Genomic DNA, 20654 nt, shown 5'->3' with positions numbered 1-20654 from the left:
AGGGAGCGAGGGGGAGCTGTGCCCAGGAACTGAGTGGCAGGTGGGGGCCCTGCTGGGGAGAAGGCTGTAGGGTCCCGCACTCGAGCGAGGCAGCTGGAAGAGGGGTGGGGTGGTTGGAGCGTGGGGCTTGATTTTGGAGAGTGGCAGTCATTGGGGATGACATGGTGTGGAGTCTGAGCAGGTAGTGGTGACATCTGGCCGAGAGGAGGACCGGGAGCTGAGAGACCTGGGCTCAGCGGTTGTCTGTTAGGGGGCCCTGAGTGGTCCTGGAAGCAGGGCCAGCGTGTCAGGGGCTAACGGCCCAGCCAGGAGGCCTGGCACTCGTAGGTCCAAGCAGCCAGGGAGAAGAGGGAGCAGTGGCCCCCTCCCACCTGCTCCGTGGTTCCTCAGGTTTGAGCGCGAGGGCAGCCACCCCAGGAGAGGGCTGCCGGGGCTTCCTTCCAGGTCAGGCAGTCTAGTGAAGGGAACTGGCAGAGGAAGTAGGGGATGTTAATAAAAAGAGAGAAAAAAAAACAACCTGTTCATCTTAGAGTTTTCCCCCCCAAACCTCTTCATGAGAGGCACTGATGACCCGAGTCTGGACTGGGGATGGACTTGACCTAGTCCAGGGCAGTAGAATCAGACCTGCTGAGGCCCAGTTGTGCCAGACCTTCATCACTTTTTATCCACAGTCCCATCCCTAGCCTTCATGTTCCACCGTGCAGAATGCACTCCTGTCCCGCCCTAGCCACCCCTCAGCTCAGATGCCTCCTCCTGCAGGAAGCCTCCGGGATGACTCAGGCTGGAAGTGCCTGTTCTCTTCTGTGAAGGCCTACAGCTCTATCTGGCTCTCGTTCCCACAGCTCAGTTTTGCGAATATTTATTTTATGTCTTGTCTTCTCCTCCAGTGCCATGGCTAAAGGGTTGACTTGCATTAGAATCCCGGTATCATCGTTGTCAATGCAGGTGATGTTGCGCAACTCATGTAGCCTCCTTGAACCTCAGTTTTATCTAAAAATGGGGAATGGTACTTCCTTCCTGTGGGCTGGGGGGATTCAGTCACATAGCTCCATGCTTGGCACGCGTGGGGCCCAGCAATGTTCCTGTCCTCTAAGTACAAGTAGCTTTGGGGTAAGCACATGGCTTAGCACTCGGCATCTCCACAGGGCTGATCCAAATGCCTTTCACATCTGTGTGCCCGATAAATATGCACTTGATGAATTTGGGAAAGATACCTATACAACTTTTCTATAATATTTTTTAAAAATTTAAAGGGGTTGAAATGTACAGTCCTATTTTGCAGCTCCTGATAAAAACAGTTTGCATGTGGCTGTGGAAAAATGAAGATCATCCAAGTCCAGCCCTGCCTGAACTATAGTTTTTAAGCACCAATTAACAAAAAAGATTTTTCACATGGCTCTAAAAGGGAATGAATTGTGTATGAGACTTACTGCTTTACATCAGAAAGACTTTTTAAAAACTTACTAAGACCATTTACAGAGAAAATGGCTTTACAAACATTCAATAAATGCAAAGTGTTCTTTTTTTCCATAGACATATCATTTTGCAATACTTACAACTGTGAGTCTTTGAAAACATTTTATTTTACAAGAAGTATTTAAAAACATTCACATTTTTTTATGACCATTTTGGTTTTTAACACTGGGTCTTTTGACTTCTCCGAAATCACTTTTTCTACACAGATTTTCAAAAACATTAAAACTGTTATCAAAGCCTTCAAGCTCATTGATGTTAACAAGACTGGTCTGATCCAGCCCTGTGAGCTGAGGAAAGTTCTGGAGACCTTCTGTTTGAAGATGAAAGATGATGAATACAGAAAGTAAGTAAGCGGAGGTCTGGTGAGAGATGGCTCAGTAGAACTTAGCCTAGTTTCAAAGTGGGGCCTGGCAGGTGCCCTGGAGCCAGACATCATCCTCTCCTGCAGTCTCTGTCTTGACTGTTTTTAAAAGAGGTGCTCATGGCATTTCTCCTGTGTTGGTGGTGCTCTCCACAAATGCTCAGACTTGAGAGCTAATGGTTCTAATTCCAAGAATCCCCAGGGTGGCAGTCATCTGGCCTGCAGATCGGAACACATCTTGATTATTTAAGTAATCCATCACCAGTTGTCTCTCCTTTCCTGGTTGGCCCCACGCCTGCCGTCCCCCGTGTTTCCAGTTCACAGTTGACGTTTACTCAAAGCCCGGGGTTAGAGAAGAACAAATTTCTGGATTTATTCTCTAGTTGATGTGCTCCCTGCTGGCTCTCACTCCGGATATAATAACAGAAACTTAACTTCCCTCTGAGGACGGTTGTTGCTGGGGTCCAGGGGACACTGCAGCAGGGGGACAGTGAATAAATGTTTAGCTGCTTCATGGCTGCTGAAAGCCACCACCACCTGCTCCTGACCCGAGGGCAGCGTGTGGAAGTCTGCCTGGGCTTTGTTGTTGTTGTTGTTTCGAGCCTCCAATAAACTCCAGATCATTTAAAAGAAGCCACATGTTTGGCTTCTGTGGCTACCTGAGTTTTGAATGGAAGCCACTAGAAGGGGGCCCACATTTAACTTCATTTCTGTGGTACTTGGCCAAGAAGCTCTCCTCCTCTTCCTGCCTTTTCCCCCTTTTCTAAGTATCCCCCAGGCTGTTAACAGAAGCACCAAACTTTATTCTTTCACTCTGAGCTGAAGAGTTTCACATCACACTGCAGTTATAAATCCCTATGACACTGGGGGCTGCGCTCACTCGCATGGTGTCATAAAGACGATGTGGCTTCTGGAAGGAATGGAGGAAGTTGCTCCTGCGGCAAGGGAGTGTAGGGGGCACGTGACCATGGCATGGGCACCGTGGGGGCTGAAAAGCAAGGAGACTTTTTAAAAATAGGTATTTCCTGGTCTTTTGAATATTTTCTTCTTTTTTCCTCCTTATAACCCACCTCAGAATATAAAAGGACATAATAGATGTTTTAATTTTTACATCCTTCCGACTGGGAAAGTGTCCAGAATAAGATCCAAACAAAACAAATTAAATAATTTTGTGCACGCAATTATAGAACAGAAGCAACACTCTTATAAAACAGGCAATCAAAAAACAAAACAGTGTTTTATTTGACAATAAACCTTGTGTTTGGCACGGCAGTCTCCAACCTAGTGAATCTATAAAAAATGTTACTGTCTATTTCCCCATCTCGTAAGTATCGAATAATAAAGAACTCCACAAATTTTTATTTGAGACTTTTTTTAAGCCTCGAAAACAATACTGTTTTCATGATAAGGCTTGAGAAACTTAACATAATAGAATTGCTTTTCTTTAGAACAGAAACGCAGAAGATCAAAAGTAGACCATTTCTTTGATTGCTTTAATGCTTTTCTTATTGAAGCTCAAGAATATATTCTTTTCCTTGAGAAGCTGCTTCAGTATTAACTTGGCCTTTTTAGTTTTTGAGCAGGAAACACAATGCATTTTTGAATCCTTTCTTTTATCAAAAACAGCCTTCTATTGAATACCAGCCTCTACTTCTCGGGGTGGTGGCAAACGCCTGGCCTTTGGAGTAGGGCATGCTTGGGGTCAGGTCTGTGCTGCGCCCTCCAGGCCCTAGGACCTCGGGAGGCTCCTGGGCCTCTCTGAGACCCAGCTTCCTCTTAAAGAAGTGGAGACCGGGGAGCCCACTTTGCAGGACAGGCGCCAAAATTCCCCGTAATGTGCACAGTGGGCCTCGGATGCACATAGTAGGTGCTCGTCCCACAGTGACTCTGTCACGGTTGTAAAGATTCCAGGAATGCGCTTTACTCCTTGGAAAGCAGTTCTCTTTAGGCTGCAGAATACCATGCAGCGTGTGTGAGGAAGAGGCGAGAGAGAAAATCCTCACCAATTTCATACTTAATAACACCACCCTGAGACCCATTGGGTTTTGCTTTTCCTTTCCCATCTCTCACACCCACCCCACCCTCCGGTTGCCCCGCAGGCTGAAGTATTTGAATCCCGATAAAATAAGTGTGAGCAGCCTGAAAAGCAAACAAACTCACTGGAGGTCGGCCGCTGCCTGAGCAGAGCAAGGAAGCCCACGGCTAGCTGTAGGTGGTGATGCGGAAGAGGTTCACGGGTCGATGGGTGTCATTCCCTTTGCCCCCCTGCAGTTGGCCCTCCTGCGTGCCCCACTCGCCTGCAGTCTGTGCAGACCTCTGAGGTCTCCTGCCCCAAGTGCAGGTTTCTGGGAAAACAGCCCTAGCCCTTTCATCTCAGGAACGATTCTGCCTCCCCTGCCTTTATTCTTCTTAAAAAAAAAAAAAAAAAAAAAAGCCTTTGAGATACTGCATGCCTGGGCAGTACTGAGGCTTGATTTTTGAGATTTTATCTGTAGGAAATATTACCATGGAATTCTGTCTGTGTGTCCTCAGTGAATATGCGGCCGGTATTATGAAGGCAGATGGGGCTGGGCATGACGAGAGGTCGGGATTCTCTTAGGAGGAAATACCAGTCTGAGAGAATGCTGGATTTTTACAGAAAACAGGGAAGTTGGTGATGAGGTTTTTGTCAGTATCTGGACATGTTACCGGAGCAGAAGAGTAGCCAACGCTTTCCATAGGACGGCAACCCAAACAGGAAGGAGCACAGTAGGCCAGCCCTTTGGGTCCCTGAGCCTACAGCCATATTTTCACGAGGCAGAGACTGTGGATGAAAGATGTGGCTATTTGAGGAGTTTCAGCGTGAGCATCTGGCAGCTATCCTATCTCCAGATAATTTTTCTTATTAGAACAATAGGCAAGATTCATCAAAGTGGGAAAAAAAGGTATGCGTTGAAGTATTCAACATTACTCTTTGTTAAATTTGGAAAACAGAAAAATAACAAATACTTTAAGTGATAATTACTAAATTTTTAGAAAGCAGCGTGAAATTAGGTAATTATAGAAACCAACACATATGGAGATAATATAACCAAACATTTAAAAACTGTCAATTTTTATAAATGCAATAATGCAGAAATCATCTAGAAAACCATTTATCAACTGGCAGATTTGAATAATAGAAAATTCATTTTAAGAAGGAAAAAAATCCAAATATCCTATTTATCTGAACTTTAAAAAAAGAGTATCTCGGTATATTTTAGGGAGAGACATTGGTTAAGTGTATTTTTTTGTTGTTTTTTAAAAATATTTATTTATTAGAGAGGGGGAGAGAGAGAGCATGAGCAGGGGGGAGGGGCAGAGGGAAAGGGAGAAGCAGACTCCCTGCTGAGCAGGGAGCTCAACATGGCTGGATCCCAGGGTCCTGGGATCATGATGTGAGCCGAAGACAGACGCTTAACTGACTGAGCCACCCAGGCGCCCTGGTTACATGTTTTAAAATGTTCTTTTTTCTCTATGGAAATCATAGAATGCTCCAAGGAAAGTTTTGCCCCTGCCACAGTGAACTGGGCCTCAGTTGTCTCTGTCATATGCTGTGCTTGGTCAAGAGGGTGGGCTATGTTCTCCCCTCCCCCAGCTCTAGATGTCTCTGGTTATAGAGGCTTTGTGCTAATTGACTCATGGTCCACATCATGGCCCCGTAATTACTAAAGGTAAAGGGGACCTGCTTTTGCTGTCCACGTATGGCCTGAATCATGGCCACCCCATCCTCCTGCCAGAGAAGGGAGAAAACGAGAACTGAGACGTGTCTGTACCCATGCATCAGTAGGCCAAGTACAGCGATCTCCTCTGAAGTGTCTGTGTGTTTTAATCTTACAGTAACACTTCCTAGGGTTCACTTTTTAATTTCAGCTCTAGCTAGAAACACATTAAAATGAATGCCAGCCCCCGTGTTAAAGGATACCTTGCTTCATTTTAGATTCTCTATATCATAATTTCTGATTACCAAAGAACATTTCTATTCCAGGTTTGTGAAACACTACAACATTGATAAAGATACTGCAGTGGATTATAATGTTTTTTTGAAGAACCTCAGTGTAAATAATGACTTGAATCTTAGGTATTCTGTGGGAAATCAAGGTGAGTGTTTTATAAGTATATAGCTAAAGATTTCAATATCCTTTGGCATGATAATTCCTCTTCTACGAATCTGTTCTGAGGAAATACTTTCAGATATGGAAACTGCATTATGCACAAAGATAGCCATGGCATTGTTATTTAGAAGAATAACGTAAATGTCTAACAACAGGAAAAGGGTTCAGTGAGTCACAGCGTATCTACCCGGTAAAATGTGCAGCCACGAGCAATGATTTCCATGAAGTTAATGGTAACATGGAAGGTGTATGCTGAGTATCAGTAAATGATGGGAAAGAAATTCTAAAATACAGATTGTCTTTAAGTGATGTGTCTCTGGGTGTTATTTGGTTCTTTTTTCTGCTGCTTTTGTATTTTCAAAAACTTGTATAATGAACCTGTTACTCCTTTTGTGATGGGAAAAATCTTTATATAAAAGGGCAAATAGCTGCATGGTTTATACATTATATTGGACATGTAAAGCCAGGCTTGTACAGGCATATAACCTTGAGAAGGAAAATTTTTCCTTGCACTGATGGCGTTTATCCCAGCCTCATCAACACAGTGCCCAGAGTTGTTGACCTGCTAGATAGTTCTGGAGAGAGCAGAGTCCAGTTCCCTGAGGATGAATTTATGAAGAATGCAGTTGGGAGATTTCTCCTCTGGGCCTTTGGTCATTTGAGGCAAGTGGTTTCTTGCCTCAGGGGCTTATCACCTATGAATGGCTCATTCAAGACATGGTGTTACTGGTTTCCATGTAATTCAATACAACAAATATTGAGCATCTTCTGCAATTCTCAGATTTGCCTCACTAGCATACTTAACAAAGACAAATTCTCAGATTTTAGCTCAGTTTCCCTAAGATCACTGAGAGCAGACTCCAGGGCTCTCCTTTTAAAAGCCTCTCAAGTTTTGGGAATTACTAGATAGGATGATCTCGCAAGGACCTGTTCATCCCTTATGTTTTGTTAGTTCATATGTAGATCCTTATACCACTAGGGTTCAAAGCCAGGTAACATACTCTATCTTTCAGGAGTGTGTGTGTGTGTGTGCATGTGTATGTGTGTGAATTTTTAAAAAACAGGGCAGGTAAAGCATAAAGTAAGTCACATAAAGAGTATAATAATAAAAAGCATTTATTTATTGTGCTTTATATAGATACTTTATAAGCTTTAATTTTAATTTTGATTTCTCTTAGTACCTTTGTGAGATGGGTATTATTGTCCCATTTTTTAGATGAGAAAATATGGACTCAAGGGTGCCAAATGAAGTCCCCAAAGTCATATAGCTCATTTTTGGTGGCGTTGAGATTTGAACTGTTTAGCTCCAAAGCAGACTGTTGAAATGCCTGAGAGGGAAGAACAAAATGTCATGGGGTGTTCACAGGAGGAAGAGGGGTATCCGGATAAGAGCTAGGAGGCACTTTTGCAGGGCCAGAGTTCACAGAATGCATGTGACAAGCATGGAGGGAAGGAGAGCATTCTAGTCCAAGGGCCTTTGGGGTGGAGGCATGTTGGGCTGAAGCATGGGCTGTGCATTTTGCCCAAGTGGGATATAAGGTGGTGTCTCGCTTGATTATAGAAAATTTTCATCACAAATAAGTTTATAGGCCTAATTTGAGAACCGTAATGCTCCACCCCACTTACCAAACATTTGTTCCATGCCAGGCCTTAGGCTAAGCTCATTCCTGTACTGTCTCTTTCCATATTCACCACAGTCCTGTGAGGCAGACACTGAGGCAGGTAAGTGAAAAGACTGAAGTAAACAAGCCCATCCTACCACCCGGCATTAACCACCATCAGCATGATTCCTGGTATCTTTCCATGCAGATCTGTGGAAAGGAGAGACAGATAGGAAGAAATACATTTGTGAAACTGGGTTCATATAGATGCTATTTTGTATAAGTGTCTACTTTTCCTTGAGTGTTAAAGAAGAATAGGAATTGAAATGAAACTGCAGAAAATCTTGACTATGTCTTGGCTGGATATACTATCCGTGGGTCCCACGTTCCCAAACGTCAGGGACTTTGACCCGCTGCCTCTGGTACTGAGTCTGGCTATGGAGAAGTCTGAGGCTTACCTAATTTTCTTACTGGTCGTGTGCTTTTTCTAGCTGGCTGCCCCAAAGAATTATTTGCCCCTGAATTTCAGAAACATAGTTAGGATATGTCTTGCTGTTGAGCCTTCTGTATGTTTTCCCAAGCACAATGTATTTTTAATCTGCAGATCCAATTACTTTTTTGTTTCGAGATTTTTTTTTTAATATTATATATCTTTGAATAAATCTTTGGTTTCATTTTTCTGGGATCTTTAACTTCAGTGATACAAATTATCCTTATGTTGGATTGTCTTTGTCTTCTGTATCAAATGGTCTCAAAGCGCTACATTCTCTTTGACCTTTTCCTCGGCAGTCGCAATGATCATCTCAGGTCTTTTATCTTTACCTGTAATTTGATTTTTACCGAGGTCGATTTTATTCTGTGCTATTTTTACTTTATTTATTACTTCTATCATGGCCTTTCCTTTGGTCTACTATATTACTTTCCCTCTCATTCTGTTGTTTTATCATCTTGTTTTACTGAACGTGTATTCTTATTAAGATGTTCTGTAAAGTAATGTGTACCTTTTACATTTTATTCCAAGATGGGATCTTTGCCTTTTGTATTACTCTCCTTCCTTCCCAGTACACCTACACCAGCCCCTGACACTTTTCCAGTAGAGTTTTCATAATTTCAAGAACATTGGGTAAATGGATAATTTTTTATTCTATTATACCTCTTTAATTAATTAGAGTCTACCTTCAGATAATATTATACTAATTCACATGAAGTATAAGGACTTTACCACCAGTATTTCCATTCGTCTCTCCTATATTTTGTTATATTGCTGTTACACGTTGTACTTTTATATATGCTATAAACACAGAATGCCACTTCTCTTGCTCTGCTGAGATTTTCTGTCTGTTCACTCATCAAGAGTATATTTTTCTTTATATTCTCAAACACTTATTTTGAAATTTAAACTTTTAAATGCTTTAAAATTTTCGGGGCGCCTGGGTGGCTCAGTTGGTTAAGCGACTGCCTTCGGCTCAGGTCATGATCCTGGAGTCCCTGGATCGAGTCCCGCATCGGGCTCCCTGCTCGGCAGGGAGCCTGCTTCTCCCTCTGACCCTCCCCCATCTCATGTGCTCTCTCTCTCTCATTCTCTCTGTCTCAAATAAATAAATAAAATCTTTAAAAAAAAAAAAAAAAAAATAAATGCTTTAAAATTTTCATCTGCTAATTCCAACATTTAGGTCATCTCAGAGTCTGGTCTTTATTGATTCCTTTTTTTTCTTTCTTGAATAGGGATCACAGGTTCCTGTTTTGTTTTGTTTTGTCTTTCCCATGTCTCACAATTTTGGAATTTATCCTGGATAGAGTAAATCATGCATTGTAGAGACTGTAGGTTCTGTTATGTGCCTCTGAGGAATTTAAGTATTTGCTTTAGCAGCCAGTTTATTTGCCTGCACTCGGACTCTAATCTTGGTCTCCCCTGAGGGCTTTCACACTTGAAATCTTTGTTGTGCTATTTTAGCCTTAGCTGGGTGTCTTATTGTCTCCTCTACACATCTTGTTCAGGGGTTAGCCGAAGATCTTGGCAGAAATTATGCACAGACGTTAGAAATCCTCTGTGCTTTTCTTTTTGGGGGCTTTCCTTACTTTCTTACTTTCTAGCTGCTGTATAGTCCTCAACTCTGTTTTCTTTTTCCTAAAGCCAGCAGGACCCTGGGTTTATATCCAAATTCTATCCATTTAGCATCTTTTTGGCTGAGACCTGCCCTCAGGCAAAAAGCCAGAAATAACAAGAAATGTATCAAGTGTTACTCTATTTTTCCAAGTGTCGACTCCAGTTTATATCAGTTGCTCTCTAATGCCTTCAGATAGTTTTTTGTTTATATTTTGGCCAGAGTTTATAATTGTTATCTGCTGGGAGGATAGGTTCAATATGAGCCAGTCCACTAAATTGAAAGCAGAACTTGCTGGCTGCCCAAATTAAGAGTTTCTTCTTGCTTCAGTCTATGCTGGTAAAATTTTTCTAATTTTTACTATTTTTTTCTTTGGCTTATGTCATTAGGAATTGTAAGTAGGTAAGTTGTATAATACAGTTTCAGTTACAACATGGAAATCTCATTGTTTTTTTTTTTTTCCATTTTGTTGTCAATAATTGGCAACTTTTTTGTTTGTTAGGGATACATAAAATAATGATGCATGTCGCAATGAGAGGCATTTTCGATTCGATTCAATATGAGATATATATCTGGTTATTCTCCTGTATATTTCTGTTCCTGCAGTGTTCACTCAAGTTCTTATTGCTATTAGTAGTTAAATTTGGGGGAGTCAAAAGTTATATGCAGAGTTTTGACTGTGTGGGGGCTGGCACCCCAACCCTCATGCTGTTCAGGGGTCAGCTGTAGTAATCTGGGGCTATGGACTGCATTATATTAAAGCTCTACACCATGGTTGTCAACACAGAGGTCTATTTACTGGTGTATATAGTGGGGAAGGATGGGTCATTGGCACCAGCTGGTCATCATCCCCATTGCCATCCCATCAGCTCAAAATCCTCAGCCCCAAAGTCTGAATATTAAGGTATCAGCATATCCTTTCTGGGTTGGCTTATCATGGAAATTATTTTATTTGGACCATGGGTTGGCTAATTTGAATCCCCACCTTACTAACGGGAAAAGCCAAGGAATCCAGATAGGTTGCTCAGGGTATCAATCAAACAAAGAAGACAGTGACATTATATGGAAGAGTTGAAAGTCCTTTGTAGGTTTTGATTCACCTTCTAATTTCTCTCTGTGTAAGTCATAAGGAAGTAAGTCTTCCTGTGCCACTGACTCAGCTTCCATACGATTGCCACATTAGGAGTGAAAACCTTTATCACATCTGCTCACGTGCTTGGCTCTCTCATCATTTTGGTTATTTGAGGCTTGTCCTCTAGTAGATTTCTTGTGAAGTGCTCATGGAAGTGATGTTCTCTGATTTCTTACATGTTCATGACAGTTTGTATGCGGCCTGTATAGTTAAAAAATCAGTTTGTCTGAATGTAGGGATTCAAAAGGGCACGTGCACCCCAATGTTTATGGCAGCAACGTCCACAATAGCCGAACTATGGAAAGAGCCCAGATGTCCATCAACAGATGTACAGATAAAGAAGATGTGGTATATATATACAATGGAATATTACACAGCCATCAAAAAATGAAATCTTGCCATTTGCAATGGTGTGGTTGGAACTGGAGGGTATTATGCTAAGTGAGATAAATCAATCTAGAGGGACAGAGAGACGTCATATGATCTCACTGGTATGTTGAATTTAAGAAATAAAACAGAGGATCATAGGGGAAGAGAGGAAAAAATAAAACAAGATGAAACCAGAGAGGGAGACAAACCATAAGAGACTCCTAATCATAGGAAACAAACTGAGGGTTCCTGGAGGGGGGTGGTGGGATGGGGTAACTGGGTGATAGACATTAGGGAGGGCATGTGATGTAATGAGCACTGGATATTATATTAGACTGATGAATCACAGACCTGTACCTCTGAAACCAATAATGCATTATATGTTAATTAATTGAATTTAAATAAAAAATGTTTAAAACAAACAAGCAACAACAACAAAAAAATCACTTTGGATATAAAATCCTTAGCTCAGATTTTCATTCCTTAAGGATCTTAAATATTTTTACCCATCGCCTGGTGACAAAGTTTTGCTGAAGAAAAGTTTGATGACAGTCTGACTTTATTTCCCTTATTAGTGACTTCGTCTTTTTGTTTGGATATCCAGAGAATTTTTTTTTCCTTTTATTTAAAACCCAGTAATTTTGCTAGAATGAGTCATGATGTTGGACACTCATGACTATTCTGTAAGTATTTGTATGCTATCTGAATTGGCAGGTTTGAGTCTTTTATTTCAGGAAGACTTCTGGAATTGCAATTTTTAGCATCTGGACCATTCGGTCCTTAGATTTTCTTCCCAATGATACCTTTTACATGTATCTTGGATTTCTTTTCCTAGCTTCTTTTTTAGACTATAATTTTTTTGCAAGCCTTCCTTCCTGCCTTTTTTCTTTTTTGCTTACTTGATACAATTTTTTTCTTTTTCACCCCCTCTTACTCTTGTTTGTTTGCTCTTGTGTTCCTTTTAGTTCAGTCTTTGTTTCTGAGACAGTTTTATTTCTAATTTACTTCAGAGCTCTGTCATCCAATTTCAGAGTTTTTCTAGCTCTGATTGATACTCTTCTTCCTTGTCTCCTATCATTTAAAACCTTTCTCATTAATCAATAGGCAGCTAATGTGTACTGAGTGTCTAGTGAGTGCCAGCCCTTACACATTCGTCACCATGTCAAATCCTCCTGGCAACTCCGTGGTGTTTCTGTCCATTTCTTCTTGCAAACGGGGACCCCAAAGCACAAGCCTGCGTAGCTGGTAACAGAAGGTTGCAGAGTCAGTGATCAGATCCAGAACGAGTACTCCTCACCTTCGTACTGTTTTCAGAGTTTCTGAATCTTACTCACTTCGGAGCTTCCACTGAGAAATTCTTCTCTTGGCACTCCAGCCCTGAAGCACATGGACAGATAAGTACTGTCCTGTTTCTGATTTTTCTAGAATGACATTTTTACCAGTGTTTTAATAATATTTGTTTTCTATGTGGTGGTTTGGGGAAGATATTCTCAAGAGAGCAATAATTTTAAAATATATGTCCCCGGGGTGCCTGGGTGGCTCAGTTGGTTAAGCATCTGACTCTTGACTTCAGCTCAGGTCATGATCTCAGGGTCATGAGACCAAGCCCTGCGTCGGGCTCCATGCTCAGTGTGGAATCTGCTCATCTCTCCCTGCCCACCCCCCCGGCCCCCCGCCACTTATGCTTGCTCTCTCTCTCTCTCTTTAAAATAAATAAATAAATAAATAAATAAATAAATAAATAAATAAATAAAATATTTAAAAATATATATGTCCCCTATTTGCATTTTTCCCAAAATTTCACTTTCTTAAGTAAGCACATCATTCCACATACTTCTTTATATCTGTTTCTATTTCTCATTTGAACTCCTGCTTTTCTCTTGTCTATGAACTGTGATTGATAAGGATACAATCTGCTCATGTCGGTTCCTTTTTGGGGAAAATGTGTTCTACAAGGACTCATTACCAGGAGCTGTTGGTGGATCTGATGCTTTTGTTACCCATGTCAGGGAGTCTCTAGGTCATATATGTGCAGGGACCACAACTTTCGACTTTTCTAAATGTATAGAACAATGTTTCTTGTTAATTTTGCATCTTTATGGTTTCGCTGTGTTTATATTCTTAAGAAGCCATCATCTTGCTTGTCAAAAGCACTATCTATCTGGCACCTGAAGAAATGACATTGGGAGGTGGGTTTCCTTTTGCTGCACCTGTGACATATGTAAGTGCACATGTAAGCTTTGGATTTCCTCTCTACCCCATTTCAAATCAGCAAAGACCCTTTGGGGGAAATTAGCAGGTGGCAGGAATTATTAAGCTGGGCTGATGGGTGAGGCCTGGCCTGACGGTGACGAGACACACCTTGGAAGTTCTGCAGTTCTGAGTTCTGTAGCCAGCCTGGGGTAGCAGGATAACTGCACAGGTCCCTGGACTGTGAGCTCCCCGAGGGCAGGCCCCACACCCCAGCCACCCCCGACCCTCCAGAGCTTGGCCTGTTGTTTACAGAGCAAGAATGGGTTTCCCTCGATGTGCCATGTGTCCCTATCATCCGCCATTAGAGCAGCAGTGCCCCAGAGGGGAGCCCACACACAGGATGCGGGATCAGAAAACCGGGCTCTGTGTGCCCAACTGAGTCAGAGCCTGGTTCTGTGGGTTCGCTTCCCCACCACTCGAGGCTCTTGTGTGTGTTCCGAGATCCCAGTTTCAAATGCCTGGCCCACCACGGCCACAGAATTCCAGACCAAGTTCTGCCTTTGTATTTCATTATGTAGCCAGCGGGGTCCACTGGGGGAAGCTGTTTTTCTTTTACTTTTTTTTTCTTTCTTTCTTTCTTTTCTTTTCTTTTCTTTTTTTTTTTTTTTTTGAGGTAGGAAATGGAATTCCAGATGACTGGCAGTTTGTTAACTGCAGCTGAGTCGTTGTAAGTGTGCTTAATTTGAGTGAAGCTTATTTGCAGACATTTTAGGAAATAAATCTGGGAAACCATTCGTGATTCTTTGCAGTCGACTTTGAGAATGGCTATATTTTAGATTTATTTTATTCCTTTTATTATAAAAGTAATATATGCTGGCTGCAAAAAAGGCACAAAAACACGAATAACAATCCCTGTAATCCTTCCACCTGAATCCTACCACTGTGTTCTTTTTGGTGTATTGTCCTCCCCAATTTATTTTCTGCTGCATGGATGGATAGATGGATGGATGGATGGGTGGGTGGATAGATGGATGGATAGACCTGCAAATCCACAACATAAGTATTAGAATGAAAATTAAATTATGCTAGTCATCCTTTCTTTCAATCATGAAACAATATATATCAAGGAAAATTTTCCACACCTGTTAATTTAGACAGGCACCTTTGTTTTTAATGTCTGTAGTGTTTTAGAGGCTTGATGAGCCATAATTTATAAAACCCATCCTCTATTTTTTTTTTCTTTTTTTTTTTTTTTTTTTAAAGATTTTATTTATTCATTTGAGACACAGAGATACAGAGAGAGAGGAGAGCATGAGCAGTGGGAGAGGCAGAGGGAGAGGGAGAAGCAGACTCCCTGCTGAGCCAGGAGCCCGATGTGGGACTCGATCCCAGGACCCTGGGATCATGACCTGAGCCGAAGGCAGACGCTTAACCATCTGAGCCACCCAGGCGCCCCAAAACCCATCCTCTATTAATGGGCATTTAAGTTGTTTTAATTTTTAAAAATCTTTAAACAGTGCAGAAAATACCCCTACCCATATACGTTTGTTGAGTAGTCCTATAATTCCATTTTGTAAAATTCTAGAAGATTTAAGAGTATTCAGGTACCAGGTTTTCTATACGCAAACTAAAACTAATTTCTCTATCATTCCCTTTTATCCATGCCTCTTTGACAAGTGGAAAAAATTGTTAACTTGTTTTCATTAGACTTACAATTACCAATGAGTTTGAGTACTTTTTCATACATCTCGGGCTTTTTAGTTCTTTTTGTGTGAATTACCTGTTTATAACCTTAGTCTATTGTTCTGTTGAGTATTTATCTTATTGATTTGTAAGAGCTACTCGTGCATCATGGTAATTAACTTACAGTTTTTCTCACTCATTTTTCTTTCATTGTGATTCGTGTGTGTGTGTTTTTAACCAAACAAAAAATAAATATTTATACTGTCAGACCTATCCATTGTTTAAATGATTTGGGGCTGTAGTGTGTTCCTTGGAAAGGACTTCACACACAGAGATTGTACACTATGTAATATCCATCTTAATTTTCTTCTGTTGCTTTCATGGTTTTATTATTTTACTTGGTGTGCTTTTTACTCTACCTCAGGTTTATCCTAACACAGGATAGCAAGTAGATTCACTTTTTTCTAAAATGTTCAGCCATTTATTTCAATGCTATTTATTACCTGGCTCATCATGCTTTTAATTCATTCTGGTCCTACTTTTTATCAGACAGGTGAGGATGAAAAGGGAACACTGGGTATTTAAATGTACCTCTGGCGACATGAATAAGCGGAAGCTCTTTTGTTTTCGCAGAGATCTCATGGAACAATCAGCCAGTCAAAAATTCCAAAGGGGAGTGCCTCCACCGCTCTGTTTCATCGGAAGATGTCTGGAAAAACTGTTCCTTAGACGAAATTGAGAGGACCTTTTGCCAAGAGGTAAGAGTGTCTCCCTAACACCAGGGTCCTCTAAAGCGTGAACAGAGGAAATTGACAGCTGTGAAAAACCATTAGGTCTGAACATTATTTCTAAAATTTGTTTTGATCTTACCTCCACCTCCCCAAACCCTGAGGCCTCCTCCAACTCCTGATGACAGTCCACTGGTAATAGTAAGGGTGGTGGGAGGCTGATTCTTAAGTATCTCCTCTGTGCTACTCACAGACTAAATCTGGTAAGAAATATTCAGGACTTCTATAAGGACATGAGACAACTTTATTGAGTAAAATAAAGGAAAACTTGAATAAATGAAGAGCTCTTTTTTGGTTTTTGGATAGGAAGATTCAGCATTGATATCTGCTCTTCCTATATCTGGATGGAGATATACATATATATATTTTTTTCTTTTGAAAAGTTATAATAAAGAATCTACAGCACCACATAAAAAATAATTTATAGGGGTGCCTGGCCAGCTCAGCAGTAAAGCATGCAACTCTTGATCTCAGAGTTGTGAGTTTGAGCCCCACGCTGGGTGTGGAGATTACTTAAAAATAAAATCTTTAAAAAAATCTTACAAAAGGTATAATATTTACAACTATATGGCACTGTCTTACCCAATTATTGTTAGGTAATGGATTGATCTTTATATGTGAATTTAGCATATGATATCAGCCATTCCAATAAAGTCAGTAAAGTGTGGTGGGATTGGGGAGTGTAATTAATAGGATAATTCACTAGGCAGCCATTTGGGGGAGAAAGCTTGTAACCTTCCATTCTTCACACCAAAGTAAATTCTATATGCATCAACTATTTAAATTTAAAAATAATGTGGGTGAAAGTTTTTTAATCTTGAAATTGAGACTACCTTTTAAGCATGATGTAAAGCCCAAAAACCATAAAGAAAAAGATTGGTACATCTGATTACATTTAAATGAACAGCTTTTGTACAGCAAAATTTTGTGTAACAAATGGGAAACTTGACAAAATATGGGCCGCATAAACAAGAGATAAATCGTAACTATTCCGAAGGTACGTAGAACTTTTAACAATGAATATAAAATTTTCAGGAGAAAAATGTCAATGAGGAAAAAAATTAACAAAAGCCAGTGTTCATCAAGGTGTTGGAGAAGTGAGTATATGTAATACTGTGTTGGTAAATTAGTAAAACTTGTTTTCTGTTATTGTTGTTAATAAATTTATTGTTTTCATAAAAACAGAACCATTACAAAATGCATTAGCATTACAAAAAAAGTAAGCAATTCTGAAAAGTACAAAGAAGAGAGTATAAATTATTCAAAATCCACCACCCAGAAATAATCAAAGGCAACATTTGGCGAACATAATTCTAGGTCTGTCTTTATTCATATATATAGAAGGATGGCTGCCTCGGTGGGTGGGTGGGTGGATACATGGAAAGAAATAATTTTATAAGAAGAGAATCATGCTCCTTTTTACAAATAAGACATAGTTAATTTAAACGTCTTTGAATTTACCAGCAGTAAAGGAGACGTGGCCGCCCTGGTAATTAACCCTTCTGTGGGGCCTCCCGTGTGCCAGGCCCTGTTGGGTGTTCCCCTCCTCAGTCTTCACAGCAGCTCTGTGAGCGAGGCCCTGTTATGATCCCATCTTCCACCTGAGGAAACTGAGGCATGGAGGGGTTTAATGACCAGCCCAAAGTTATACTACCAGTCAGGACTGGGGCCGGGTTTAAGTTCAAGTTCTTGCCAAGTCCAGCGTCAAGTGAAGCTGAAGATGTGTCTGTACTTTGGATAAACATTTCTTTACCACAAGATATATTAGGTCCCAAAAGGGACTTCGTGACAAGAAAAGAGATTAAGAAAGCCATTAAGAGTTGCAGAAATGACGGTGTTTTTGAAGGATCTTTCGATTACAGGCAGCACAGGGTGGGCTCTCACTTCTTCGCCCCTCCCTCCCACCTCACAAGTTTTGTTGTTTCTGTTTTGTTCTTAGTCAGGGTTTACAACGATATTCATATTTACATTTCGTTGTGTTCCTGTAATTCCCCCAGTTGTTTTGTCTTCGATTCGTATTTACGTGGATTTAATGCACATCACTACACTCCAGTGCTTACCATAGTTAATCCCTTTCAGAGTTCATTATTTTGATTTATTTTGGGGCTGGCTGGATTTCATTGTCAAGTAATTTCCTTAAGAAGGGCTCTTGGGTGCTTTATTCCCTTTGTTTTTTCATACTTGAGACTGTCTGCCTCTGACTTTCCTACTCGAACAGCGTGGCTGGGTGTAATTCTTCCATCTTGCTTTCTTGTCCTCAAAATGTTATAAGCATCGTCCCATTGTCCTCTGGCACTGGGTGTTCAGGAGAAAAAGCCTGAGGTCAACAGCTGTTTTTGCCCCTTGTAGGTGATTCTCTTTTTCTACGTGGATGCCTAAAGTTTTGTTTTTTGTTTTTGGGGTTTTTTTGGATCCTTGAAATTAAAAAGCGAAACTGAGGTGTACTTGCATTAAGCATTTTGTCAAAGTTTCCTGGACCACAGGGTGTTCTTTTGATGGACAGATCCAGCCCTACCTTCATTTCCAGAAAACTTTTTCTGTGTCACCAAAACCTTCCCCCACCTTCCCTCCTTCCCTCTGTGTTCCCTGCGTCTGCCCTTCCTTCAGGGTTATTCCCAGTTATCCTCCCATTGGGTCATCTTGGTCTGTCCTCCAGAGCTGGCACCTGCTCCTGACTTGCTCTGGTCCTGCCATTCTCCTCCACCTTCGGTGAGAGTCTTCCGAGCCATTCCTTTATTACTCAATTGAACTTCAGCCTTGCCTCTTACACTTGCTGTTTCTAATTTATTAACTCCTGTAATGATATTATTTTGTTTTCTAGCTTCCTCGCTTTGAAATATTCCTTCCCTTTCATTGTTTTGTCATCCTGACTTCAAGCTTTTCTTATAATGAATTCATATTCTTAGTTTCTTTTTCTGGCATGAAACCTTTGTAGGTGATGTGTTTGTATTTGTTTGTATTATGTTTCCTTACAGACTGGGTTCTTTGTTTTTTGCCTGATCTTTCTTTTCTTTCTTTCTTTCTTCCTACAGTTTTCCGTTGTCTACATATACACAAATCACACATTCTCTTATGGATGGACATTGAGATTGCTTCCTGCTTTGTGCTAATCCAAATGATGCCACTGTAAGTGGTACATGTATCTTTTGGTGTACCTGTGCAAAGATCTCTCTAGGAATTATGCTTACGAGTGGAATTACTTGCCAGGTTGTAGCAGACATGCTCCTCAGCCTTAATTGGCAGTATCAAATTGCTTTTCAAAATATCAATTTACACTCCCACCTGAAGCATATGAGAAAGAATTCCTGTCGTTCAACCTACTCACCAATGCTTGATATTGTTAGACTTTTTTTTTTTTTTATAAAGATTTTATGTATTTATTTGAGAGAGAGAGCACAAGCCAGGGGAGGAACACAGGGAGAGGGACAAGCAGAATCCGCACTGAGCACGGAGCCTGTTGCGAGGCTGGATCCCACAACCTTGAGATCACAACCTGAACAGAAACCAAGAGTTGGATGTTCAACCGACTGAGCCACCCCGGTGCCCCAATACTGTTACAGTCTGATGCAGATAGAATGTCATCTCGGCTATGATTTTAATTTTTATGTGTCATAGCTTTTTACATTTTGCAACCTTTCTTTAGAACATTTTTGGTAAAAATATATTCGTTTTAAACAAATGTTTATTGAGTGACTGCAGCATGCCAAATTCTGATTCATTCTAGGTAATTATTAGTGAACAAAACAGACACAATATGCTCTCATGGAGATTGCACGAACTCACATCAGGGAGAGAGGTGTTAAACAAACACATTCATAAATGCGACAAATATGGAAAAGGACCTCATTTAGATAGGGGATCAAGGGAACATTTATACACATTAAATGTACAAACAGAAAATTAGCGTACCTTTCTCTGGTCTGTCAGTAACATGATGGCATGCCACACAACATTTAAAAGCATGATGTAGATATAAGTTCTTACAGGAAAAAATATCATGATATACTGTTAAATGAAAAAAGCACCTGTCACATCTGAATGTATAGCCATGATCGCATTTTCGTAAAGTTATATGTTTATATGATCATTATGGGAGTTTTTGCAACACTATATAAAAAAACTGGATGGAGAGACTTCCAGATATCTTTATGTCCTTCTTTTCACTTTGCTGAATTGCTTGCATTTTTCCCTTTTGTTTCATTGTAAACAGTCACAATGAGAATCCCTTAAAGGTTTATACGTATCACCAAGATACTATGTCTGTTTCACTCCCTGCTCTTTTCCTAAAATCTCTTGATTATGTCAAAAACATTCTCCTAGAAAAAACCTCAATGGAAACCAATGTCATCAAGATATTAAAAATGGATTTCATTAATCCAGTTAATACACTGAGACCGTACTCCACATCTGGCTTTGGCTTTTCTCTGTGAACCCACTTCCCTGAAAGAGATAGGGGCAAATTTAGCCACATTTTGGGTTAGTTTTGTGCAACTTTCTAAGAAATGTAGGCCTTGCAGTTCTCTATTTTTAAAGGTTTTCCCATTAGTTTTCCAACGTTCCTGTGTACCCTATGGAAATTTCAAAGAATTGCTTCTTACTCCTTTGGTGGGTAGAGACTCTTGTGCATGTATTTCTATGTTACAACAAGTTGGGTTTTTTTTTTAAGTCACCTTATATACCAGGTTGATGGTTATTTTGTTTCTCATTGCAGTTAGTGGGAAAACTGAATTCAGACAAAGTGGAGAGGGTTGGAAATATCGGAGAATATTGTTATTACTCAATAACAAACAGCAGGAAAACCTTTGGAAATAAA

At 40.6% G+C, this 20654-nt stretch overlaps 1 protein-coding gene across 1 annotated transcript in view; it reads left to right on the top strand.

The window, feature by feature from the left end:
- Positions 1 to 20654, top strand: part of EFCAB6 (EF-hand calcium binding domain 6) — a 225008-nt gene that overhangs the window by 54269 nt on the left and 150085 nt on the right. Inside the window, exons 8-10 of the mRNA XM_032416504.1 lie at positions 1683 to 1819; positions 5844 to 5956; positions 15687 to 15811. Coding sequence (XP_032272395.1) covers positions 1683 to 1819; positions 5844 to 5956; positions 15687 to 15811 — 375 coding nt within the window. The remainder of the gene's footprint in view (positions 1 to 1682; positions 1820 to 5843; positions 5957 to 15686; positions 15812 to 20654) is intronic.

This window comes from Phoca vitulina, unplaced genomic scaffold, assembly GCF_004348235.1.
Source record: "Phoca vitulina isolate PV1807 unplaced genomic scaffold, GSC_HSeal_1.0 scaffold19, whole genome shotgun sequence".
Classification (NCBI taxonomy): domain Eukaryota; kingdom Metazoa; phylum Chordata; class Mammalia; order Carnivora; family Phocidae; genus Phoca; species Phoca vitulina.
Note: the sequence above shows the minus strand (reverse complement) of the source record. Positions and strands in the feature narration are given on the sequence as shown.